The sequence below is a fragment of the Trachemys scripta genome, chromosome 2, assembly GCF_013100865.1.
Source record: "Trachemys scripta elegans isolate TJP31775 chromosome 2, CAS_Tse_1.0, whole genome shotgun sequence".
Taxonomy (NCBI): Eukaryota; Metazoa; Chordata; order Testudines; family Emydidae; genus Trachemys; species Trachemys scripta.
In genome coordinates, this window is record NC_048299.1 from 181,839,039 (window position 1) to 181,866,301 (window position 27,263).

Consider the following 27,263-nt stretch of genomic DNA (forward strand, 5'->3'; position numbering starts at 1 on the left):
TATTACTTACTTGTCAAAAAATCAAATAGAAGGCCAAAGAAATACTCTGCTGGTATAAAATGGTGCAGCTCCAATAGCTTGAATGGATCTATGTCAATTAACACCTGCAGATAATTTGGCCAAAAGTGTTGCAGGGCTATTCTACTATATTGCATAATGAAAGTCTAGAGGTCCCAACATCTTGAGCCTTCAGCAATTACTCTGATCCCCAATAGCCCCGCTGCAAGTGCCACTGTAGCTCTTGTAAAATGAATTAAACAGAGTTTTAGCCTTAATTTGCATCTTCTGAGATTTAATGGAGTTAAATCAGACATACATGTTGCAGCTTTTGTTGTTTGCATGTTGATTTTTTGTTTTGTTTTTTTTCAAAAATATATATGTAAATAAATATACAAACATATAATATTATGGGTGACATTACGGACCTATTAAAGTAAATGGGAGTTTTGCCAGTAACTTCAGTGGGGCCAGGATTTCACCCCATATATGTATACATCTAGGTGAAATTCAGAGGACCCATACAAGGTTCTCTATATCACTTGAGACCTTAATGCTGGAGCTTAAAGGATTTGGAGAGCCTCATACAAGCCCTGTGAACTGGGATGAATTTCACTCTACCAGTATTATCCTAGGTTGAAATTCACCTGTGTGAAGAGGACCTACACATATCTCACTTAAGACCTAATCTGGGAATTAAAAGGTGCATAGGCCCCTCTGCATAGGAGTAAATTTCACCCTTAGAGATTGTGAGAATAATTATACCTTGCTCTAATTGAGAAATAAATGTATCTTTGCTACTTTTAGTTCTAATTGTTTTGCTGCTACTGTCACATTTTATTTTGTCTTGACCTAAACAAATTTCACTGGAAAAGAATGATACTTTATATAGTAAATAAAGATGTTCTATTTATCTTAAAGACTAAATTATTTGGAAATATTCTTTATGAGATTTACCCCAGCCCAAAGATAAATTTTAACAGGCCCTGTTCCTTGTAGTACTGCATACAGGAGTAAATAGGTGTCATGTGTAGAACCTAAATGCAGGAGCTGAGGTAGAAGATATTTACAGCTCTGTAACTGAGATACTCATTTTAAATGGCAAATAAGGACATTGACTGAAACTCTAGAATGAAACTAACCAGTTGTCATTAATATTTGCAAAGTTTTTTCTGGCATTAAGCTGATTAGGGGCAATTTGTCCCAACAAATCTTTGGAAACCTGCTGGAAGCTGGATTATTTATACGATTCAGCAGAAAAAAAAAAAGCAGCAGCATACACTCAACACAAAAAATGTGGGTAGACTGGGAGGAAACTGCTAAGCAGTCAGGTAAAGTGCATGGGTCTTACATTGCTTTCATCTTGCTTTCTGGTAGAAGTGGAATTTCCAAGACTTTGGTGTTGGAAAGTATTGTTTCATGGCTGGTGGTGGAAACAGTCTTCCCTGTGATTCGATGAACCTGGTAGAAGGCATGAGGTCTCAGCAGGCGGTCGTCTGCAGTCCCAATGAACAGCTGTAGCGTGAGCGGCTCACTTTCTAAGTAACCGTGTAGCTGGCAAGAGAACAGAAAACTCCTACTAAGCACCATCCACATAAACTGCTGGGAATCAATTAAATTTTTATAAGCGAGAGAGTCTAATTCAAGGAGAAAACTTGTGACAGGTGCTAAGTGTTAAACCCCCTTTTTTTCTGTAACATAATATTGGTACAATAAAAAAGGTGCACTCAGAAAACATCTCATTATTCTCAGTTACCTGAGGCATTTTAGTTGGAGTTAGCCTTTAAACAGTCCTGCTGCATGCATTCAAAAAAACTTCATATTACTTCTCTATAGCAGTGTTTTATGAAAAACAATGGAGTCAATGTTCCCACAGTAATACTAAGGGCAGCAAAACCAATGGACGTGAAACTGGAAGGGACCATCACAATTCATCCTTGAACTTCCTGTATTCCCCCACAATACACTAGAAGGTGTAAAATGCTGGTAAATGCTGCCTGGAATAGACTGGAGATATAGTATATGCATGAGATTATTTGTTCACCTAAGTGTCAAATTCTTGGATAATTGCACACAAATCTCATTGAAGTCAATGGGCCTCACCTATCCCATAGTAACCCTACTGATGTCAGAGTTATGTATGCTGATGTATGCTGGTGTGAGAGCAGAATCAGGCCCAGTGGATTAGAGTCTGGTCTAATTTACACTGGTGTCAACGTACAGTGACTCAGGAGTGGTGTTGCTGCACTGATGGAGTGACATGGGTGTAGAAGAGATCTGAAATTGACCTAATGGAGTGGGACACGAGTAGCTGACCAAAAATTATCATGCTGGCTTACTGTTTGGATACTTAGTCCAATAGTTTGATAACACTAACAGCAACCCCTCTCATGATACTGACACACATTTTTAGATTTAAATGAAGCCCCAACTAAAACTTAATAAAAAATGAGCATACTGTAGATATCGTCCAGCAAAGAGTGACTTCAAGCTGAGACAATCTTAGCTCAACCCCTGCTGATTTGGCTCACCTGGTTGATCTGTCACCTTCAGATTAGGAGGGTCTCAGATCATAGTTTTGGCTGCAATAACAAACAGCACACTCAAACCAAGCAAATCCAGCCAGCAGATGGGGGTGTGTGGAGTGTGGGAGGAACTCTCCTAATTGGTTAAGTCTCCAGAAGTGTCTGACTACTAGCTGGCAGACATGGGGCCAGGAGAACTGCTGATGGCTCTCATCACTAATGCCATGGCAAATGGAGCCCATTGCTGCTTGCAGAAGTGTGCACTAGTCAGACACAAAGGGCTCTATGTATCAGGGGGTAGCCGTGTTAGTCTGTATCTACAAAAACAACAAGGAGTCTGGTGGCACCTTAAAGACTAACAGATTTATTTGGGCATAAGCTTTCGTGGGTAAAAACCTCACTTCTTCGGATGCATAGAGTGAAAGTTTCCTCCCATTTATGTCTTTGTCTCTAAAACAAGATACTTCACAACTAGCTATTTCCTAATATCATCATCAGATCAGACACAGAAAAATATTAACAACAAAAATTGTTTTTGAATTCTTTGGCTGCTAAGATCCATCCTGAGGTCACTGAGGATACAGCAAGGACCTGGGAGAGCACTGGGTGTGCATTTTGCCATATGTACATTGGTGGTATGTAATCTTCTAGCTTTTCAATATGGTATAAGATTAGTGGCTGCTGATAACAGTTCACACAAAATTACCCAGGTGCCGTAAGTAGTCATTTTATGAATAACATTTGTAGTTGGTGCATGTGCAGATGCAACACAAACCCAAATACAGCTGAAAACAGTAATATGTGGCTAAACCCAAAGTCAAATATAATAGATACTTAAAGAAAAAAATAAGCAAAACACCAGTAATAGCTCAGGAAGCCAATTGTGTGGGGTCAAAATAACAACATGAGGTCTGGTCTTCTTTTGGTATTTCTACCATACAGGAACTGAAATGCTGCTAGAAGATGAGATGTCAAGCTATTTTGGCCCAATCAAGTCCTTCCTGAGGAATTGTAAAATCCTGTAGAGCATACATACAAACATTAACCCCTCCCCCAATACATGCACATATTATAATAATGTTAATCATATCCCATACTGCAGGTTCTTAGATAATCACAAGATTGGTCAGGAAATTTCCTCCCATATGCAGCATTGGCCAGGTGTACTGTGCATTTGTTCACCTTCCTTTGAAACCTCAGACATCCCTGCCTTCTGTAGTGGCCAGACTAGACTTACTGGGCCAAATGGTTTTATCTGGTCTGGCAATTTCTATTTTCCTATCTAAAGAATATACATGGAGGGAGGAAAAAAAAGAGAGTGATTCAGCTACACTGCTGTAGTATTTTATCCAATCTGCATTGCTAGGACACCACATAAATGGCTTTCACCTGCAGTTTGAGTGGGAAGTGTTTTAAAAGCATTCTACTTTTTTTTTTATATTAACATTACCAAATATAAATCTAAATGAAGTAAAATTAGTTAGAAAGTCTGATTTTTCAATTAGCATCTTCTCTCTCTCTCTTTCTTTTTAAAGACTAGCTAGACTGGCCCCTCCTATGCCCTTACATGTAGCAACAGGTGGCCTACGACCCATTTGGTTGAATGCAAGCAAGCCTGGCTTATTATGGGGGAGGTTGAACGCATTATGATTTTCATTAACTCTTCTGAACCCCCAGTACATGGCACTAAGCCAACGCTAGTACTATTATAAGATAAAAGGAGACCTAAGTCTGAGTGTTCACTTCAAACAGGTGCCATGGTCTGTATCCCTTAGTTCAATTAACCACTTCAACAGCCACTAGCACCAGGGAAAAGTATTATTTTCTTTTGAGTCAAAAACTAACATGAGCCAGGGCTTTCTAATTTGCTGCCTGAATGAGTGTAAGAAGTTCTATCTCCAAGACGTTCAGAGGGAAGTTTTAACAAAGGATATACTTTTCCAGCAGGGGTTTATGCCACCAGTTTAAGCATAACTGCAAGAAGGTTATATATCACTGTACTGTAGCAATTCTAAGTCTTTTGTTGGTTTGATTCTACATTTACCATGTTTCTATATCACTTGTGGTAACTTGCTCATCAAACTAGCAGGGTCTTCAGAACATGTTATTATCCTCACTGTCTTTTCAGGTTTAAAAAGAATAGCTTTGTTTTTTTCTACTTCAGGAATCTGACTCCTGCTGTTAATCTTGCATATAGTTACTAAATTCTTCTTTAATATTATACACAGTCCAATTGTAATGCATAAAATAGTATCACACACAAAACACTTGACTCTCCCCTATGAGACAAAAAGGACTTGTTGTAAGCATATATATTTATATCGCGTATGAAAATGGGATGTTTCACCTTTAATTCCTAATGTCTCAAGATCCAGTCTGAACAGTTAAAGGGCAATTATAGTACAAGCTGTGACCCTGTGAAACAGGCACCTCAATGTGGATCTGCCCCTGCATGCCTTAGAGTCATAGCTGTTTACTACTGTTACCACAGTAGACTCAATATAGCCATTGCAGAGTGACCTGAAATCTATTTTGCCTCATACCTCATCAACATTTCCAATCATAGAACCTTAGCATTGATGTAAGAGGCAGAACTGGTGATGATGTAAGAGGCAGAAAGAATACAGCTGGATCTTTAGGTGCCAGGTAGAATATACAGGGTTGGCAAGAAATGTATTTTTACTTGTAATCTGAACAAATTTGATTTGGAAGTTACTGAAAGAGATGGAATATATAACTCCACAATGCTACCTTTAAAGATTCTCTTTTCTAACTCCACTCACTCACTGTGGACAACAAAACTTTGAAATAAACATACATGGATCTAGATATATTAAGGAGTGTGAGATTTAAGTTAAAATAGACTGAGTGAAGAACTGTCAAAGCCCTGACTCAGCAAAAGTAGCACACTAAGCACGTACTTAAGGCCCTACATGTTTTGCTGAATCAGGACAAAAGGACTGAAGAAATGGTAGACTCAGATCAGGCTCTGCTATCATAAGACTGTTTTGTTTTAAATCAAAGCTGACCAGTGTTGCCAACTCTCACGATTTTATCATGACTCTCACCTCAGGATATTTGGTGTTTTTCTTACAGCCACAGTTCCTGGGGTCAAGTTAATATGTGAGAATCTCAGCTTTCATTTAAAAAAGAAACCCGAGTTTCTAACCCTCTTGCTTGTGGAGAAAAGCTTGAAAATGTGACCCTGAAAGGTTCAAAATCCAGAAAACAAATAAAAAGATCCCAAATATATTTATTTTTTAAGAGTCATGAATTATAAGCCACTCATGAATTTAAATTTAAGCCAACCCTGATTTTGGGGGGCTCAGCTCATGATTTCCGTATGCTTGGGAAAGACTGCAGCTCTTTACCTAATAACCTCATTTGGTGATGAACTACTTGGCTGGCTTTGAAGACCTATTTCCTGTTATCTATTTAATTCCCAATCTGAAAATAGATATTATTTATGGTACTCAATGAACATGGACATTCGAGCCCCGACAAAGCTAAACTGCCCACTCAGTGAAAAATATAAATAAATAATTCTGATAGGTTGCTCACTAAGCTAATCAGTACAGAGCTGACCCTGCAGTCCTTACTCAGACAAAATTTCCATTGACTTCATGTTATCCATTGCAATGGAAGTTTTGTTTGGGTAAGTGCTGCAGGGATCTAGCCACGCAGTCTGAGGCACCTGATCTCAAATTTGTGTTTTCCATTAAGTTTTATCCATTGCATCATATTATTTACTTTTGCATTATGTCACATAATCCCTTATGCCAACAGAAGCAACAAAATGTAATGCAAGGATTAACATTTTAAAAGGACCTGTACAGTGCCTGCCTAATTTTAGATCAGGCAACCACTATCAATAGCTGTGACAGACCGACTTGGGCTTTTGATGAATTTTTGGCAGCTAGCAGATGTCTAGAGAATGGACTAGCTTTTGCTCTCTCTGAACTAGTCACAAGAAAGAATATCCTGCTGCACTCTCTAAATATTTAAGCGTTGTCACATTCAGCAGTGTGACAAAGACCGGAGGGTGGGCAGTGAAGGCATAGCTGGAATAGAGTCATTGAACTTTTACAATTGTAAGCAGGTAAAGGAAATATATACAAGATGCCTGTAAAAGAGGAAGACAGTTGGGGAGAGCGGGGGGGGAAGGGGAATGAGCATTCCTATTGGTTAGGAAAAAATTGTACACACTCACACACGTGCATATTTTCCATGCATGTTCTGGAATACTGTATTTGGTTATAAAGATTTCTGTATCCTGGCTTGCAGCATGGGATGCATGCGTCAGACACCCTATTTTTATCTTTTTCCCTCTGTAACACAGTCCCAAAGCAGAAGCTCCTCTCTTAATACTCCAGTGGCTGAACATTGGCAACAAGGTTGCTCTCAGCTACATTATTCATAATAAAAATGTTGCTCTCCTATAGATCACATTTTATCTGGCATGAGTATGTCTGCACTTAAAGGGCCTGAATTTAATTTATACTAAGGCCTCTGCTGGAGCAGTGTAAAGGGGCTTTACTGCAAATGAGAATCAGACTCAAAGTAGTTTTGGTGAGGGATTTTTTTCCCCCCTTGCTGAGTAAATTTGAACATTCAGTGCAGTACATTCTCCAAGACCTTGTTTTAATATAGACTAAAAGATGCAGACAAAGATTAAGCGCACAGATAAAGATCTCTGCTTTGGTTTTGGAGTGAAAATAGGTCATCTATCTTCTATTGTCATCTTGACTAATCGTTGACTAATCTGCGCTTCTCAATTTGGAGAAATATATCAAATAGCATCAATTGATATTTGATTTCACCTGGTAATGGAGATTCTGAACTTGGTTCTGATCTCATGTACCCTAGTTTTACACTGATCTAATTGCACTGAAATCAGTGGAGTCACTCCTAATTTACACTAATGTGATTGTGATCAGAATTAAGCCTCATGTCACCGTATGTAATTTTGTGCAACAGTGAGAAACGGGATACCCTGGTTGGCAAATTTCTTTGCTCTGATAATCATGCTAATATTGCCTGAAGTAAAGTTTCTTTGGAATTCCTAAACCCTGAAGTCACTTCTTTCACAACACCTTCTCCCACTGAGATATCTTGATTTTCACTTATAAACTGCTATTCATCTTGACAGCGCCAAAAAAAAAATAAAAAAATCCAAACTTTTCTCCTATAGTACGTGCTGCATGCAGAATTGTATTGCTAATACTGGCACATCCAGTCCCTGAAGTGTTCTAAGAGCAAATAGATATTGTTGTAACAGCCAGAGAAGCATGGGGAAAACACCACCAACAACAAAAAACAATACCAAACAACCCCCCTTCACCAGCAAGATTTACTTAGAGAGTAAACTTTTAATCACAAGGTAGTGTTTGTGATGGAGAAGATGGGACCAAGTCAAGCCTCCAAAAATGAGCAAACTGGATCTTTGGGAAGTTCAGATCAGGATCCAAACTCTACACCTTGGGTCCATCTCTTAAATTAGCAAAATGACAGAGTTGGGAGGAGTATGATGGTATTTGAAAATTATAGGTAGGATTTGCCAATAGGTTATTTTAATGTGAATGTTTATAAATCCCCTTCAAAATCTTACCATTGACGGTTATATTTTGTAGAATGCAATGATTTGTGGATATTATCCTATCCAAATATGTCATACATAATTTCAGAAAAAGTGGCTATTTTCAATATTGGGAAGTACATTTCTATTATAAACCATAATATTTATTTTGAGAAAGGCAGTTCAAATACTTTGCATGTTTCCTTCCAATCTCTTTATGCCTTTGGCACATTAAAGTATGGCAAAATACTTAGAAAACCTGTTCTAACAAATAGACTTCCTAAAGCTAGCTGAAAGAATGATCCCATTCTCAAAGACACAAGAGAAGAAGATTCAGTCAGAAACGAATTAGAAAATGTATATACTTGACTGAAAGAATAACTAAAGGTAATGCTGACTGCTCTATTCTACACAGAAACTTCTTAATACATGTGTTTATTAGCTTTGCAAACAGTACCTTGCAAGGAGTAAAGTGCTATTTGGGTGTCATAATCTGGCCCTTAAGGAAGATAATCAATAAAAATACCTTGATTTAGGAAGGGTTTTTTGGCCACCAAGTATATGGGGAAAAAAGAAGATATTCTAGGTAAGCATGTTTGCAGCCAGATGTTCACAAAAAGGTAAACAAGGGAATTAAATCTAAGACCTATAAAGTAAATGATGCATATGTATTTAAGTCTCAGAACGGTGAGCTATGTACAGTATTGCTGTACTGCAACCCTCTTCAGCCAGGAGGACTTTTTTACAGTATCTGCACTTGATAAATTATTAAAAACCAACAAATAGGTAGGTTTTTAAAAATTCCTTAATATTCAGCTTGACACAAACATTTCAAATTCTTCAATATAAAAGAGAATTTCAGGATCAATCTGTTTAAACTAGCTGCATACGCAATTTTAGTACTGAACACTTAGCATCAAATCAATGTAGGCTCATCAATCTGAATTTTAGGAAAACAAATTAAATTTAGTTAACGCCTAAGAGTAATATAGAGCCTTACCCCTTTAGATCTTTAATTGGGAAGAGGGAAAGGATGCTCTTGTGGGCAATGACTGTCATGTGATTAAAAGGAACAGACACAGGGGTCAGAAGACATGGGAATCTTTTCTTGTCTCTACCACAGATGTCCTTTGTAACCTTGGGTAAGTCACTGCAGAGCAGTGCTTCAGTTTCCCCATATGTGAAAAAGTATTTCAATGTCTAAAGCGTGCCTCTCCAGACCTCTAGACTGCACAATCTTTTCCTTTGTGTAGAAAGCCAGTTACTATGACTGCCTCAAACAGGACTATTAAACAACCATCATACCTATCACAATAAGCTTTTCTCTATCCAGCCACTGCATAACCTTGCTCAAACTCCACTCCCAGGGAATGGATGAGCCTTAAAGGGTGCCCTGAGGGCTCTGCAGCATCAGTAGGGGATGGAAGGGAGGAGGGAGTTCCAGATGCCAAGCCACTAGCCTTCTCCCATTTAAACCATGAGCCTGTTACCTTAATTACCTCTGCTAATCAGAGGCATCATTTCAGAGAAAATTATGGGGGATGGGGAAGGGCAAAGTTGTGTCAACATGCAGAACATTGTATATTGGTTAATATATAAACCAATTGGTTTAGTATATGTTATATCCCTCAAACTATTGCTGGTGAGGGGCAGGGGATAGAAGAAATAATGGAGCATATAGACCTATGAAAAGTTGGGAGGACAAACCAACGTTGGAGGAGGGGGGGTGTGGCACTGACCCCCTTGTCCCTTAGCAAATGACACCCCTGTTGCTAATCACAAGTGCTGGTACATTGGTCACGAGAAATGGTCTGTAAGATAGAACCAAAAATATTTTAGACTCCATAGATCAAAAACCATATCTTAAAATTCACCTGAAAAATCAACTAGTAACCAGTGCAAATGGAGGAGCGCAGGTGCAGTGTGCTCCCTCAGGGAAATATCACTGAATAGGTGGGTAGCTGCATTCTGCAGTAGCAAATGGTCTTTAAGTGTAGGCTCATGTAGAGTACGTTAAAGTAATCCAAACCCAAGGTGGCAAGAGCATGGATAAATGTAGTGAAGCGTCCAGCTGAAAGAAACTCATGACATTATTTTGCCAGTTGCAAATGATGAAAAGCACTCCAGGCAATCTTCCACCTGCCCATTGAGTGACAGCTCCATAGAAAGCAACAAAGAGTCCTGTGGCACCTTATAGACTAACAGATGTATTGGAGCATAAGCTTTCGTCGGTGAATACCCACTTTGTCAGACCCACGAAAACTTATGCTCCAATATGTCTGTTAGTCTATAAGGTGCCACAGGACTCTGTTGCTTTTTACAGATCCAGACTAACATGGCTACTCCTCTGATACTTAGCCCCATAGAATTCAATAGAATCCCAAGTTGGAGGCTTGAGTGCAATCACTGAAGGTTCTCATTGAATTTCTGTCCTTTTGCAGCTGCATCCTTCAACCTTTAACATTACTGTTCTTATGGTGTTTAAATTACTGCTATACCATTGAGATGTCATATATTCCCTTTACTTCCCTTTGCCCAGAGCCATCTTCCTTGTGCTGGGATAGTCCACCCCTTACGCAAAGTTAAATGAGGGTTGGCACTTCAAGGGAAGAACTCACAGAACACCTAAATTCCTGTAGGATACAGTGTTGGTGATTCTTGGGAGCCAGACTCTGCTTCTTTCTAGTGTTGTAACATGGGATTCAACATAAAACAAAAAGAACAGGAGTACTTGTGGCACCTTAGAGACTAACAAATGTATTAGAGCATAAGCTTTCGTGGACTACAGCCCACTTCTTCGGATGCATACAGAGTGTAGTCCACGAAAGCTTATGCTCTAATACATTTGTTAGTCTCTAAAGTGCCACAAGTACTCCTGTTCTTTTTGCAGATACAGACTAACACAGCTGCTACTCTGAAACATAAAACAAAGTTCTTGACCATTTGTCATCACTGACGAGGCCATGGCTCTTTTGGAAAAAGTAGTAGTGCTAGCCCTTGGATACATATCAACTCTGCTATACAATGCGTTCTTTGATGAATGTGCAAGTCAAAAGAACAGGAGTGTCTAGCTTAAAAGAGCAATGCAGGAAGATTTGAGAGTAAAATAAAATCTGCTCTTGCAGATCTGAAGTTGTCCTCTGAACATGACAACTTAGGGTGAATTTTACTTGACTACTTGCTTGCATATTTAACTAAGAATGATTTCATGTCATCCTTTTGTGTCATAATACAAATGTTCTCTCTTCACCCACCCTCAAGTCAAAATGTAATAAAAATACCAAGAGTTTTTGTTCTTTGTTTGCAATATTTTTTTGAAATACTAAACCAATTTTTTCTGGGTTCATTTGAACTTTGTTTTAAAATCCAGATGTATTATTCACATGTCCAAATATTAGAGTTGGTCCACAAATAAAAATAAGCTGGCTCCCATCCCCAAAGAAACAAGGATGGGCTGAGGGTGAAGGCAGCCAGGGGAGGGGAGCAGAGGGAGGAGGAGAGTGAATGGAAAACAGCTGGAGTGTGTTTTATGTGCCACTTTCCTGCGCTGCCACTTGGACTTTGCTTTGACAGTGCAGCAAAAGAGCAGCTGTTCACATCATGATGAATAAAGATCCATATAAAACTTCCAGCTGCAACTATGCTGTGAGGAATTATTAATTGTAATGTAATAGAGACGCTGTGCACTCAATGACTGGCTCACTAGGCGTTTAGGTCTCCATCCAGAGGAAAACAGCCTTCGTGGCTTCTGGCTTGCAGCATATCCAGGAATCTCCTGGCTAAACAGCCACAGAAGCTGCTCCCTGTTTCTAGAAGGGACTTCCCCCCGCAGATGCAGCTGTACAATGCAACCACCCCGGCTTGCACTCTTTCCAAAGTCATTAGACTCCAGGGAATGATGCCCTAATTCAGGGGGAGTCTTCATTTGACAATTTACACATGTAAAGGGGTGGCCATTTTGAGCACTTTGCCCCAATACACACAGTACTTAAGGTTACTATCCTTTGCTCTGCCAACAAAAGGAATCAGGAGGAAAAGGGGAGAGATTTTCCACGGTGAGACTGAGGAGAAGCTCTCCCCTGTCTCTAGTTGTATCAGCAATCTGACTGGTTTCTCCCCTTCCCCCTCCTATCGCACCTCACCCCACCCTCGCCCAGGCAAGGGGGGTTACTCCAGTCCTAGAGTTGTAGTAGTTTTCCAAAGCTGCAAGGCCTTCCTCATCAGGGGTGTGGAAAGTAAAGAGACAGGCACCTGAGACGGAACTGGGGTGCACTAGAACCAGGTAGCTCATTTAAATTAACTCTTCCCATGAGCAACTCCATGATTCCTTGGTAGGTTGCAGCTGGCCCCTATGCAACATGATGACTTTTCCTCTGGATAGCTTGTCCTGCTGCACATATACCATATGTGACCTTTGGTGGCTTTTATATCCCAGCAGGCTGTCTGTGTTTTTATCTGGACAGGATCCATAGCAGTTAGAAACTGAAGCATGAGAGACTTCCAAATTACAGTTAAATAAACTCACTTGTACAATGTAGGGAAGGGCTGTGAACGTTTCAGAGGGGGAGGAGAGGGGGGAAACCAACTTTATCTCCAAAAAGAACAGGAGTACTTGTGGCACCTTAGAGACTAACAAATTTATTAGAGCATAAGCTTTCGTGGACTACAGCCCACTTCTTCGGATGCATACCTCCCCTATCACTATCACCAGTGTTTTCTTCCTAGGTCTCCAACTTAAATACCATAAGCTTGATTTTGACCAGTATAAATCAGAAGTTACTCCACTGAAGTGAACAGAGTTACATTGGTGTAAAAAAATATATGGCTCAAGCCCCACATTTTGGTGTCCTGGCTAAAAAAATTCCCCATACAGAGAGGTTCTTTCCTTTCCATTTTATCTGCCATTACGCCTTCCTACCTGGAAACTCAACTATAAATCAATCATCCACTCACACTGTTGCTTTTCTGCACTTATATGCACCTTTTAATTAGAAAGTTATATTTGTGACCATGTAACTACTAAAAGACTTTAGATGAGCAGTGCAGTAGTGATTTAATATGTGTATAGATAGATACCCCACACAGACTTATAGTTGCAAACATGCTGTTAGTTATGCCACGCAGTGGCGGATTAACACACAGGGCCTGTGCCCAAGGGTCCTGGCCAATTTGGGGGACCCCACCGGAGCACAGGAACCTGGGTGGAAGTGGGAGGCCACCAATGCCAGAACCGTAGCCTTGTTCCCTGTTCCTCCTCTTTCCCTGAGGCCCTGCCCCCTGGAAGCTGGGCAGTGGTAAGAGCTGCCCAGGGAGCCTGGGCTGCGGTGGGGAGCCCTGGACCCTCCGCCTGCTCTGGGAGGGAGCCCAGGTGCCCAAGAGCAGTCCCCAGCCTGTGTCCCTGCCCCCCAGGGCATGTTGTTGCCAGTGGTACCCAGGGGCGGGGGCTCTGGTCTGGCCTCCTGCCCCCTCCCTGGCGCCTGCAGACACAGTCTGCAGGGAGCAGAGGTCCTGACCCAGTTGGGAGGCGGCAAGGGCCCTGGGAAGGTCACAGGCAGTGAGGAGCCAGGCAGGACCTCCTCCATCGCATCTCTCACTGCTACTGGCCCTGTCTCAGCAACTGCTAAACTCCAGCAGGCTCGCTCAGTGCCTGCACCCCGCTCCCGCTACCAAGCTGCCCCCACCGGCTCCCTCTTGCTCCTGATGACAGGCTGCTTCACTGCCGCCTGGGCTTTGTGCCCGAGGCAGCAACCACGTGCAACACTGCTTCTCCTGTCACCTCTTGCCTGCAGCTTTCAGTTTGGGGGGGCAATGCCCCCGTTCCCCCAAATTACATCCATGCTGCTGCTGCTCCACACCTGCCTGAGGCTAATACACCCATGTTAAAAAGTGGATGGGCACGGCCCCCCTGACCCTCCCAGTTCTGGCACCCCTGAGTCCCCAAGTTGCGGAGGACCCACATGTTCTCTGTGCCCACGGCCCCAATAAATCTTAATCCGCCTCTGGTGCCACGTGTGCAGTTTTTATATTAAGAATGTGCATATCTGTGCACAAACTGGCCCAGATCTTTGGATGAGCCTAGGAGTACGTCTACACTGCAGAAAAAGCCATAGCAGTGAGTCTCAGAGCCCAGGTCAATTAACTAAGACTTGCACCTGGGGGTGGCCTGTCCATATAGGCGAACTAGGAGGTCACCTAGGGTGCCTTGTTAAATGGGGCACCAAATTCCAGGAAAAAAATCAAATAAAATAACGAAGAGGTCATTGTTTCAATTCTCGTGCGCATAAGGAGGGAATATGAATTACAATTCATTTTTCTACATTTCTGATAATTTATTAATATGTCAAATCTTTTATTTACTGCAAAAATAAATAATATTTTAGCAATTTTTTCTTCAATTTGCGAGGTAGGGTTAAGATGACCCACTCTGCAATTTTGATAAGCAATAACTCAGCCACAGTGAAACACATCCGCCAGCGGCAGGAGGTGCAATGCTAGTGACACCTAACTCGAATATACTTCAAGGTCGCATAGCCGGAAATTCATGTAGAGCGGAGATATCATGAGTTGATAAATGTCAAACCGTCATTTTAACATACGTCACAGGTAGATGGTTAAGAATCAGGCGAATACCGTGGAAAATTATGTTTCTTGGTGCCAAAGAATAGCATCTTTCAGCATTATAAATCCAAAATGTGAGTATCTTTAAGCGTTATTAAACCTTAGCGTTATTATTGGGCTGTATAATTATGAACTTTTCTTTGTTATAACTGGTTCACATGTAATAAATAAGGTCCATAAAAGAAAAGTAGCAGCGTTAACGCTTAATAGACTAGGAAAGTGATGACGTCACACTCCAAGCGGGTGAGGAAGGGGATTACTTTCCAAACAACCGGTGCTGGGTTAGAACGTTGAAAAAGGTCATTTTGTTTCCATGTAAACGCTGTAACTAACTGTTTTAACAGATAAGTAAGTGTATGTTACTAATCATTGAACCTTTAAGCAGTGAAAAGACGTGTTGGGATGGCGGCAATGTGGTGGGTGTGTCAGCCATCTTTAACACTATGATGCTTGCAGTCGGAAGCACAGTACATAACAATATTCAAATGCCCCATGGAAGAAAGAGGAAAAAGAAAACCCTGAGGAGCTGTGTATCGTAAACAAAAGGCTGAGAAGGAAATGGACCAAGCAAAACAGCAGGGATCTTTCCTGAAATATCTTCTCTTTAATCCAAATAAAGATGGAAGCAGTTCACAGCACCCAGATGAAGGAATTTTACTTGGAGAGGAGGTTAGCTCATATCCACATGGAAGTAGTTTGGAACATCAAGATGAAGGTATATTACTTTGAGATGAAGGTAGCTCACATCCACAAAAAGGCAGTTTGGAAACTCAAGATGATGGAAACTTATTTCTAGATGAAGGCAGCTCACAGCAGCAGACTGATATGGAAATGGAGAAAATTTATTCACCTTTAGAGACACATGCAGAAATTGAAATAAATGAAGTAGAAGGAAGAAAGGATGAGGAAGTTACAAACAAGTTACAGTATGGGGACCCAGCTTCATGGCCCAGATGTGATGACAGTGTGCGGCAAATTCTCGTGGAACATGGACCCGAACAAGTTCATGAATTTACCTTCCTTAAGGATAGAAATAAAAGAAAATGTTCTGCTCAGCATTACAAGAGGAAACTCATTAATGGGGAAGAAATTCATCAAAATTGGTTACAATATTCAGTGTCAAAGGACTCTGTTTTGCTTTTGCTGCAAGTTGTTTAGAAATCAAGCAATTGGTACAATACTTACTACAAATGGTTTGAAGGACTGGGAAAACATATCTTCAATTCTCTCTTCACATGAGAAGTACAGAACATTTGGAATGTTTTCAAAATTGGAAAGAACTTGAATTACGATTGAAAAAAGGAAAAACTATCAATGAAGAAAATGTACGTGTGATCAAGGAAGAAGAATATTGGCAACAAATATTAGAGCATCTGATTGCTTTAGTGAGAGTTCTCGGTGTGCAAAATTTAGCATTCCGCAGCCGCGGTAGAAATGAAAATTTATACACTCCAGGTAATGGAAACTTTTTAAAATTTGTTGAATACCTAGCTTTGTTTCATCCAGTCATGAAGGAGCATCTATGTAAAATAACTGATCATGAAACACAGGTTCATTACTTAGGAAAAAAATATGCAGAATGAACTGATTCAAATCCTAGCAAATGCCATTAAAAAGAAAATTGTAGAAGCTGCCCATTCTGCAAAATACTTTTCAATAATACTGGACTGTACACCAGATGTGAGTCATGTTGAACAAATGACGATCATTCATTTTGTGGATATGGAAAAGTCTTCAGATTAAGATAATGTTGAAGTGCTCATAAAGGAACATTTTTGGGGTTTCACACCACTAAGGAGATGACTGGAGCATTTATGACTGAAACTATTCTACAAGAGCTTGAAACAATGTCATTATCTGTTGAAAACTTATGTGGCCAAGCTATGATAATGGGAGTAATATGAAGGGTAAAGACAATGGTGTGCAAAGGAGAATGATGGAAATCAATCCTAGGGCCTTTTTCGTTCCTTGCAGTGCTCATTCTCTGAATTTGGTTGTCAATGATGCTGCTAGATGCTGTTTGGAGGCAAGCAGTTTCTTTGACCTGGTGCAACATGTTTATGTGTTTTTCTCAGGCTCAACACACTGCTGGGAGATTCTGACTCGCCATGTGAATTCTCTAACTGTGAAACCACTTAGACAAGATGGGAGAGTCGCACTGAAGCCTCCTCACTATGCACTTGGAAACATTTATGATGCCCTAATTGAAATTTCTGATTACTACCTTTACTGGATCATCTGGCAATACGGCACGTTCAGATGCAGAAGCTCTTGCAAATGGCCTTTCCAAGTTCAAATTTGTGACTTCACTCATTTTGTGGTATAATATCCTTTTCGAGATTAACCTCACTAGTAAGCAGCTTCAGGAAAAGAACTTGAACATACATTCTGCTATTCAAAAAACTGCAGCAAACTAAAAATATTCTGGAGGAATTCAGAAGTGATGAAGGGTTCGAAAGAACACTGGTAGATTCTCTCGAACTTGCTGAAGAAATAGACTTTCCGACAGAATTTGAACCAGAGTCAGTTCATATCTGGCAAAAAAACAGCAGTTTTTGTATGAAGGATGAGACACACCCATTCAGAACCCACAACAAAAGGTTCAAAGTGAATTTCTACTTCACAGTCTTTGATACTGCTATTCACTCGGTTGACGAAAGATTTTAACAGATGCAGCAACTAGAGTCAGTATTTGGCCTTCTATATGATATCCACAGCTTGCAAGAGAAAACAGCAAGAGAATTTTGTATAAAACTGGAGTTGGCATTGACTCATGAAAATTCAAAAGACATTGATGCTACAGATTTGTGCAGTGAGCTTCAGGCTTTTTTCAAGATGACTTAAGAAACATTCCACTCCAGAAGAAGTACTGAAGTTTGTGAAAATAAACTCACAGAGAGTTTTCCAAACATTTTTATAGCTCTACGCATTCTTTTAACTTTGCCAGTTTCCGTAGCTAGTGAGGAACGTAGCTTCTCAAAGTTAAAATTGATAAAAACATATCTGCGTTCAACAATGGTGCAAGAGACTTGTTGGACTTGCCACAATGTCAATAGAGCATGAAATAGCTGGAAGACTGGATCTAAAAGAACTAGTGACTGAATTTTCAAAACGTAAAGCAAGAAAAGTCATGTTTTAAGAGCACAGAGTGTTTTTTATTCGGAGTGTTTTGTAAATACAGGTTAAAGTTCATTGAAGAGAGTTTTCTTATTTCTTTCTATATTGGATGTGGTGATAATGGCAGTTAAAGCAGGATAGTAGTGTAATGGATGATTTTGGATTTGTAATAATACAAATTATTTACATTTTTAATGCATTTTTATTTGAAATCTGACTGAAATATCATCTAGCTGTCGTGTACAAATCTATTCTGAAAATTTCATGTCTCTATTTTATCTGATCTCAGAAACACGGTTGGACAGAGGGACAGACAAACCGAATAATTAAGCTTCTGTTTAAAAAAAAAAAAAAAAAAACATTAAAAGGAAAAAAAAGGAGCAAAATTTTTCCCAGTTTACCAAAAACCTCAGCCTAGATCTGCCCTTGGAGTTTGGGGGTGGGGGGCAAGTTAGCAATTGCCTGGTTCGCTAGGGCACCAGTTGCTGGCAGCTAGTCTAGGGCCACCCCTGCTTGCACCACAGGGCTAAAAATAGCAGCAGAGAGGTTCCTGTTCAGGCTGGAGCCTAGCTTGGATACCCTCCTGCCTAAGATGCGCACATCTCAGCAGGTAACTTTAAGCCATTTTTACATTCCCCTGATTTGAGGATGGGTCTAAACCCCAGTGTCAAGCAAAACTGTGTTGCCACTGAAATTGACTTTGGGCGGGGGGGGAGGGGGTGTCAGGATTTCAGACCATCTATCATAGACTGCCCCAACACTGAGCTACCACTCACTGCTTGAACACAACCAATATTCATCAGTTGAACAGGTGTATTCATTTCAGGCTCTTACCCTGCAAGTCCTTTCGCGTGAATGCAACAGTCTGTCCATGAGACACGTTACAGGATTAAGGCATTAGGTGTGGTTTTATTACACACAGGGATGAACAAAGATGTAGAGGTACTTGGTCCAGTATTGTTCTATACAGACTAGTTATGATTATAGAGAGCAATAAGATATTAGATCACCGATGGTTAGAAAACTGTTGTGTATTGAAAATAAATATATTGCCCCTCCCCCCCAATTATCAATTTCCCCCCAAATGAAATCTATTTAAACTTCTACATCATTTGAAGACAGAAAATTAGGCACTATGTTCACAGGCTTTATCTCTGTAAATATTTGGAGTGCTATAAATACTGTGCAATACAGAACCACATTCAGAATATTCATATTCAGCTTACTGTTCTGTTGTCATGAAAATTAATATATTTTTAACATTTAATTTCTGGTTTCATATTAACTGATTTGCCAAGATTCCTTTTAAAAGACAACAGAATATTTGTATTTGAGACATCTTAGTCTATTAGCATTCTGCATAGAAAGCTACAGCACAGAGTAAGGCCTGAAAACTCAATGAAAAAAGCAAAGACACTAGTATTCTAGAAAGTTGTATGCCCCCAGCAGGGCTTATCATAATCAGACAGGCCATAAGTCTAACTCTGATTGCTTCTTCTTTTCTTTTTTGGGGGGTGGAGGAGGGGAGGAGGAGGACAGAGGTGTGAGAGTGAAGGTCTGAATTCAGCCTTCTTACTCATCTTGTGATTCACAAAAATTCTGCTGCCTTCCAAACCTTGCAGCGCTTATCTGCTTCTTGTCCATGGCTGTATAAATAAATTCAAAGAGGGAGGTATTTTGACCCCCAAAAATGGACAGAATTGCAAAATACTGTTGAGAGAGGATGATCGTGTGATTAAGGGATTGGGGCTGGAAACTGGGTGATCTGGTTTCCATTCCTAGCTCTGCCACGGACATGCTATGCCTTGGGTAAGTTAAGTTGGTCTGGTTGAAGCTGTTTCAAAAGGTCTTTAGATTTCAAACCTGCTCTACATTTAACCAATTTGTGCCTCACATTCCTGTACAGTGGTTATAATACTTCGCTGCCATATGGTGTGTTGTGTTAATTAATGAACATAAAAGCATTTTGAGACCCTCCCATGTAAGATGCCAATATTATTTTAGGAATACTACTATCTCATCTGAATTTGGAGTTTAATTCTAACATATAAATTATAATTGACCTTTGAAGGACTAACTTGGACTATTAAGACCCCTCACTTCTTTAGCCAGTAGGATACGATCTGTCTTCACATGTTTTTAAAAGACAAAGGGCCAAATTCTGCATTCATTTACACTGGCACAATCCAAGAAGAGCTAGATGAATGCACACTCAGATGACAATATACACACACCTTTGGCGTGTTAAGGCACTTATCTATGACTGGGGTCTCAGCTTGCACAAGGTATAGGTGTATTGACTGATCAATGCACAGTTGTCGCTCTATTCTCCTGCCACAGAATACAAATAATTTCCATTCATCGACTATGATTCCCATCATTTTGTAGTTTCTTCTGTGAGAATACGCCTCACAGTGTAAGCTGCTAATAAAGAATTTGGCAATAAGAGTACATCAGGTGTATATTATAGCTGGGATTTCATGATTTTAACATCAAAATTCTGATTAGGCTGTGAGAAATGCAAATAGGTTGTATTCTGTATCTTGAATTTCCATGAGTTGAGAAATGGAAAGCCTGTCCATTGGTATTGCCTGATTCACCAAAAAAGAAGTCTGTGACATTTCTCTCTTAATATAAAGGATGTGCCTGTGAATTGTATTAAAACAAGATAGCAATATGTACGCAATAGAACTGATCCTCTTATTAACAAAATGTGAATGGACAACTAGTGATTGAATAAAACACTAAGCCTCCACCCCGTCTCTGCTGCTGCCTGATTGTGTACTTCTGGTTCCAAATGTGGTGTGTGGTTGTCTAGTGAGTTTGCAACTCTGATGTTCATAACTCTGAGATTCTACTGTAATATTATTTAGCAGTCACTGTTGCCCTGGAGTTTCAGCCAAACACTGATGATTGAGTTAGTAAAATGGTCAAATACAATTTTGCATGTTTCTGTGACAGAAATTGCCAGTAAAAAATTTACATTTGTGGGCCAAATTCTTTGCTAGTGTAAATGAGTGACATGCCATTGAAGTCAATGCACCTTTATATACTGGCACACAAGTTAGCCCTTGCTCCATTGGTTGTGGGTTGCTTATGCTGTGTGTGCAACTCATCTAGATTCATTTCCTAAGATGTACATGTTTTGTGTATGTTGTGTACTTTAAAATAATGTAAATATCTGAACTCAGAGGCCCCAAAATAATATCACACCCTTCCAGAGTATATCTTTCTTCCTAAAGGATCCCAAGTTACTTTACAAACTACATATATTAAGGGATCACTTAATTCAGCACTGAAATGCAGCTACCTCTAGATTGATCACAGCAGCTGTTTAACTACTCACTGAAACACTGGGTTTGTTTACAACTTCGCTCACAATCAGAGCTATGTGCAAAGCTCAGTGAGGCACAGTAATTAAAGTAATTTCACACAGACAGGGATGAAGAGCTTCCAGACAGAAAAAAATTAAATTAATCTTTCTTTTGAAGAACACCTCACTGCACTGCTCTGAAACACTTAATGAACATTTCCAATTAAAAACATGCTGTGAAACAACTACTTTCTACCACCAAAAAAAAAAAAAAAAAAAAAAAAAAAACACCACACACCAAAACAACAAAACATGGTAGAAATGGTGACGCTACAGCCCCAGAGCTCTTTTAATGCAGCATACGTGGTTTAAACCACACTGGGGTAGAAGTGGCGTCTCAGAGCTGGGAAATATATTGGAATTATTTCCATGGTCATCCTAAAAACAACATACTTGAAATAGTGCTAACTTTGGTGAAATATGTTCTCATCTAGAGCATGAATGTGCAGGCTTCTTCCCTCTGCTCCCAAATAAATGTTTGAAAATTAATATAAATGATATTATTTGTATTACTGTAGCACTTAGGAGATCAAGGCCCTGTTGTGCAAGGTACTGTATCAACAGAACAGAAAGATGGTCCCTGCCGCAATAACTCCTTAGTTTTCCTAAGCACTGACAGCCTTAACTTGAGCCAGAGACAGTATGGGCAAAAGCTGTGCGAGCTTTTCCACGTAGTCCTGCCTTATGCATGCTGCTCAACCCTGACCTGCAGCAATCATCCAGGTCCTGGGCCTCTTTTGTGCCAGCACTGAGGATCTTCTCCGAGTGAGTGGTTTTATCAAATGGATATGTGGGAATGGGATGAAAGTTCCAAACTTACTTTTCATTGGTTACCCTAATCAGGTTTTGAACAGCTTTCCAGAATTAAAAGGCGAGATGTGCTGTAACTCACTCTTGTTTATTTACAGGCGCTCCCGCCGATATGCTGGGCACTTCCCAAACAGAAAAGAAGTCACCGTCTCCTCACAAACGCACATAGGGTTGGCTGAAGGGGTATATATAGGGAAGCATATATGATTGTTATGTTCAATAAATATAGACATAGACATGTAAATGATCCCAAAACCTACTCCTCAAGGTTGATATTATCAGTAAGTTTCCCTGAGGGCATCAGTACTCTTCAGAAGGGATTTGAATGAGGAAAGGGTAGAGGCCTTGGGCATTAGTTCTGGGAGGGAATTGAATGCAGAAGAGGTAGTGTGAAAGAAAAAATGGAAGGTGTGAGAAGCCGATAAATGGGTGGATGAGGCTAGCATTATTGATGGAGTAGACTATGATACAGAAAGAAACAAGGGTGCAACTTCCTAATTATCCAGAGTTACACATGTCTTTGAAAGTGATAACATGAATCTTAAATGGTGTGTGGAGAAGGAGAATCTATTAGTGGGATTCAAAGGGGGCAGGGGAGAAAGGGGAGCAGGCCAAGATCAAAATAACAGGCAAGACAGATCATTTTAGAAGCAATGTTCTATATGGATGGGAGGGGGGTGAGACAAAGTGGGTGTCATGGGGGCCAGAGAGGAGGTTATAGAAAAAAAAAAAATCAAGATTTGACAGCTTGAATGAGAGCTCTCACTCCAGGGATAAAAGGATGATGCATTTTAGAAGTATTGAAGAGGAAGTGGCGGCAAAATTTGGACATGGCTTAGATATGGAGGTGGGGATAGGGATAAGCTAAAAAATGGCCCACAGTTTACAGACTTAAGTGATGGAGAGCATGGTGGTGTTTCAATGGTAGTAGAGGAAGGAATAGTGGAAAGGGAAGATAAGGAGTTTGTTTTGGAGAATATTAGGCTTATCTTTGTGGCAGGATATCAAGGAAGAGATATGAGAGAAACAGGTCAAGATGTGGGATTGGATTGTTGGAGACAAGTTGGGTGTGGAGAGATATATGTGAGAGGTGTTTAAAACTGCATGAGAATGACATCACCTTTAAAAAGAAAATACAGTAAGAAAATGAGAAGGCCAAAGGCAGAGGACTGTGGTATCCCCACAGACAGTGGGAGAGGAGGACACACCAAAAGAAATGTTGGAGAGAGAGTAGGAGAACCAGGAGGGAACCATATTATGGAAGCCCAAAATAAATGAGCTGTCAGTGGGAAGCCTTGATTGATGTTGCCAAAAGCAGCAGAGAGGTCAAGGAGGAGGATAGAACAGAGATTTCACTACCTTTGCCCCCTTTTCAAACCATTTTGAGTCAGCCTGCAGTAACTGGGAGCCATTAATGTGCTCCTTGGTGTAATAGAGCGAACATGAAAGATTATGTGTACTATTCAGAAAATCCAGTTTTCTTGATATGCTGAGAGATTTTTGCATCCGTTGCAGAACAGACCAAAGAACCACTATGAAATGAACAATCTCAGCAAGGAAAGAGATGCAGGATTGTATTTCTAAACATGTTGGCCAGTATCAAATATCAGTATCATAAGCAGCCTCTGAGGAGATCAAATAGTAACAGAAAACAAAATGAGTACTCCCAAGCTGTGGAAGAAGGAGGAATAAACTGTGGTCTTGAAGTAAGACTGCCATTTTGGAACAATCTTACTGACCATGTTTTTTCCCCAAAAGTACTGTTCCCTAAAACAAAATATGTAGACAATATATATTTTGGTATATGTCTAGCTTGCAAGTGTGCAGTTCAAGATCTGTGCATGCGTGAGGGTGTGAGAGCTTTAAAAATCCACCACTGCAGCAGGGAAATGCTGTTCAGCCAAAACCCATGACATTCCCAGAAACAACACATCTGAGAATCAGGATGACAGCATAGCATTTTGGTGCATCAGAGATTATAGGGACATCTTTGTGTTCCAGTGGGTGATTCCAGTCCAGAGCTGCTTTGTAATGCCAATATTCATTTGGATGACTTGCAACAGATCAGCGGGATATATAAAACAAATGCATGCTATTTATAAAAACCACTACCATTTCAGATGGTATCTACATATAAAAATAAATGTAAACATTTTTACAATGTAAAGCTTAGTTCATAATGGGAAGCCTTGCAGTAATAAATAATAATTTGCATTTTAATAGCACCTTTCATCCAAGGATCATAAAGTGCTTTACAAACACCCATCTGAGGTGAGTGAAGTATTATTATCCACACTGTGCAAAGGAGGAAACTCAGGCACAGAGATGATCAGTAACTCAATATGGGTCCAATTCAGCAAAGCTGCCCCATTCAGCAGAGCATTTAAGCAAGTGCTTAACTTTAGCTTAATTTGACTGTGAAATAAGCACATGCCTAGAGTGCTCTAATGAACAGTAATAAAAAGGTCACATTGTTAAGCTTGTCTATGTTAAGATTTTTCTCTTTTGCTAGAATGATGATGTATCAATCAATGTTTCTACATGTATGGGATACAAGCATTAAGGGCCAAGTTCTTGTTCTATTGAAGACAATTGGAACTTGGCAACTGATGTCAGTGGGACCAGGCATTGGCAATAACTCTTATCAATGCCAAAGAGCAGAGGTCAATAAAATGTACCTCAACATTTGGCACTGTAATGTTGTAGAATTCTTCAGAACTTAATGACGTTGTGTCTTTAAGAGCTGTTTATTGCTTTGAATGGGTTTTCATTTGAAATGTACACCTTGGACTTTTAAACCCTAATGTACATATTGTCTGTGTGCAAACAAAAAGCAGAAGTTCCTTAGTTTGATTGGATAATGAAACATTAAAAATAGGTGTTTTTAAACTATTAAACCTATATTAAAAATCATATTACAGATCTCTCAGCAACCTGCATTTTTTAACCACATGCAAGTAAATTGATCACTATCCCATTCCAATTGTTACAGTGAAAATATGCAAGTCTTGCTGAATTATTTTTTCAAACACATGCATGGTGGAGTAGGTTTATTTGATTTCATTGCATGGACTGTATGCAACATGTTTTACTGCTGTTTATTTATATAACAGATGTTGTGGTGGATTTTCTCTCTTCCATGGCTCATAACAAAGAAGATCTCTTAAGCTATGCTTCACGAGAAGAGAAACGATAAACCCATGCTCAGAGTGAAAGCTGCAACCTACAGAGTGTGTCTGAGTAACATGACACTATATTTTCCACCTATTCCATTTTTTGTTCATTGGAACAAAGACTGATTACAAAAGGAAAATATGTATTATAATCACATACACAGATATTGTATTAATATATTTACAGATTACAATATACCTATGGGTTTGATTCTATTTTTATAACGTCTCAAAAATAATAAAAGTTATAAATCAGGAATAACTCCAATGAAGTTACATTGGTATAAAAACGGTGTGAGATCGAAATTGGGTCCCATTATATATTTCTATACAATACATGCTGTATTACACACTATATAGCCCAGGAAAATTATGTTTTATGTAATTGGTAGTAGGGAGGAGGAAAAAAATCATTTGCCCTGAGATATTACTTTAAGAATAGAGGACAGATGTCTAGTTACCAAAGCAGACTTGTAAAAAATTAATCACTTGCCTCATGCAGGTTAGCTGGTATTTTGCAGGTAGGTTAGCATGGTTAATAAAGAAGCATCTGGCTTTTGGTCGAGCTTTTTAATTTTAACTGTTTCATTTCAGCTTATGGGTGCTGGTCAACATACAATAATCTGACAAGTCTGGAGCAGATTTATTCATTTGTAACTTTGGTGCATGATTTCTAAATTGAAATTAATATTGCAGGCAAATAAGTCATAAATAGTTCGTCTGCATTCACAAAGCCTTGGCTCACTCGTCTAATAAACAGGACTGAAAGTGTACCTCCATTTTAATGTCATTGAGCCCAATCCTCCACTGAGACAGAAGTCCAATTCACTACATACACATTAAAATAACTAAAGCCTAGATCCAGTAATCACTTAAGCATATGCTTAACTTTAAGCATGTGACTAGAGCTATTGACTTCAGTGAGGCTACCTTTGTACTTAAAAGTAAGCACATACTTAGGTGCTTTGCTGGACTGAGGCTGAAGGGCTCTGTTCTCTGTGTGGGAATAATCTGCATAGGAAACCACGGAAGGGTTTGTCTACACTTACAGAGCTTCAGCGGAGCAGCTGTGCCATTGTAGCACTTAGTGAAGACGCTACCTATGCCAATGGGAGAACTTCTCCTGTCAGGATAGGTACTCCTCTTCCCCAAAGGATGATAGCTATGTCAACCGGAGAAGCCCTCCCATCAGCATAGCCTGTCTATACCAGGGGTTAGCTTGATATAACTGTTGCTCAGGGGGTGTGGATTTTCCACGCCCCAGAGTGATATAGTTATACCGATATAAATTGGTAGTGTAGACCAAGCCTAAATTTCAACATAGAGAGCATCCTAGGAATTCTTCTATCAGGGGAAATGGAATGCAGAAACCTGGATTCCCACTCCCTTGATCAGAAGATCTCCAGAGATCAACATTGATCCAAGGAGATCCACAGGTACTTCCATGCAGATGCTCCTTACCTCTTTTCTGCCACTCAGGACCATCAACTCCCATGGCTACCTGGATAGTATGCTGGTGCAGTACTCTCAGGGATTCCTTTCACACTGACTGCAAAAATGGAGGAGTAAGGTTCCTTGTGCCCTACCCTTCTCTGACCAGAAGTCATGGTCCAAAGCATTTATTTGTTACTTCAAGACACATCCTGGTGTGTCCAGTACCCATGTAATGAGGCATTTATATACTGATATTACTGAGTGCTCAGGTACTTCTAATTTGTTTTTTTCCTCTCACTAGAGGATAACAGGTGCATTAAGAACTGGATCAGTAAAGACTCATTCTAGGGATCTGTGCTAGGAAATTAAAGGCAGTAAAAGCTACCCAGATTGGATTTTCTAGGATCTCCCAGCCTTCAGTCCCATGGTGCAGAATTAAGGCTTGTTTCTTTTGTAGAATCTGGCCACAAACATTTGAGGCCAATTCTCCAATGCTTACTGAGGCTGACTAACAGTAAGTGTATTCAAGCTGTGTGAAGCTTGCAGAACTGGAGCCTTCTAAATTAGCAAGTCTGATCATAAACATTTCTAACCAGGCATTTCCAACTGTAGGGTGCCTAATAGCATAGATTTATTGAAAA

General features: G+C 39.9%; 1 protein-coding gene across 4 annotated transcripts in view; it reads right to left on the minus strand.

The window, feature by feature from the left end:
- NFATC1 (nuclear factor of activated T cells 1) overlaps nucleotides 1-27,263 on the minus strand; it is a 147,399-nt gene that overhangs the window by 83,767 nt on the left and 36,369 nt on the right. For all 4 annotated transcript variants that reach the window (XM_034762487.1, XM_034762485.1, XM_034762486.1 and 1 more), the window contains one exon: nucleotides 1,349-1,551. In XM_034762487.1, coding sequence (XP_034618378.1) covers nucleotides 1,349-1,551 — 203 coding nt within the window. The remainder of the gene's footprint in view (nucleotides 1-1,348; nucleotides 1,552-27,263) is intronic.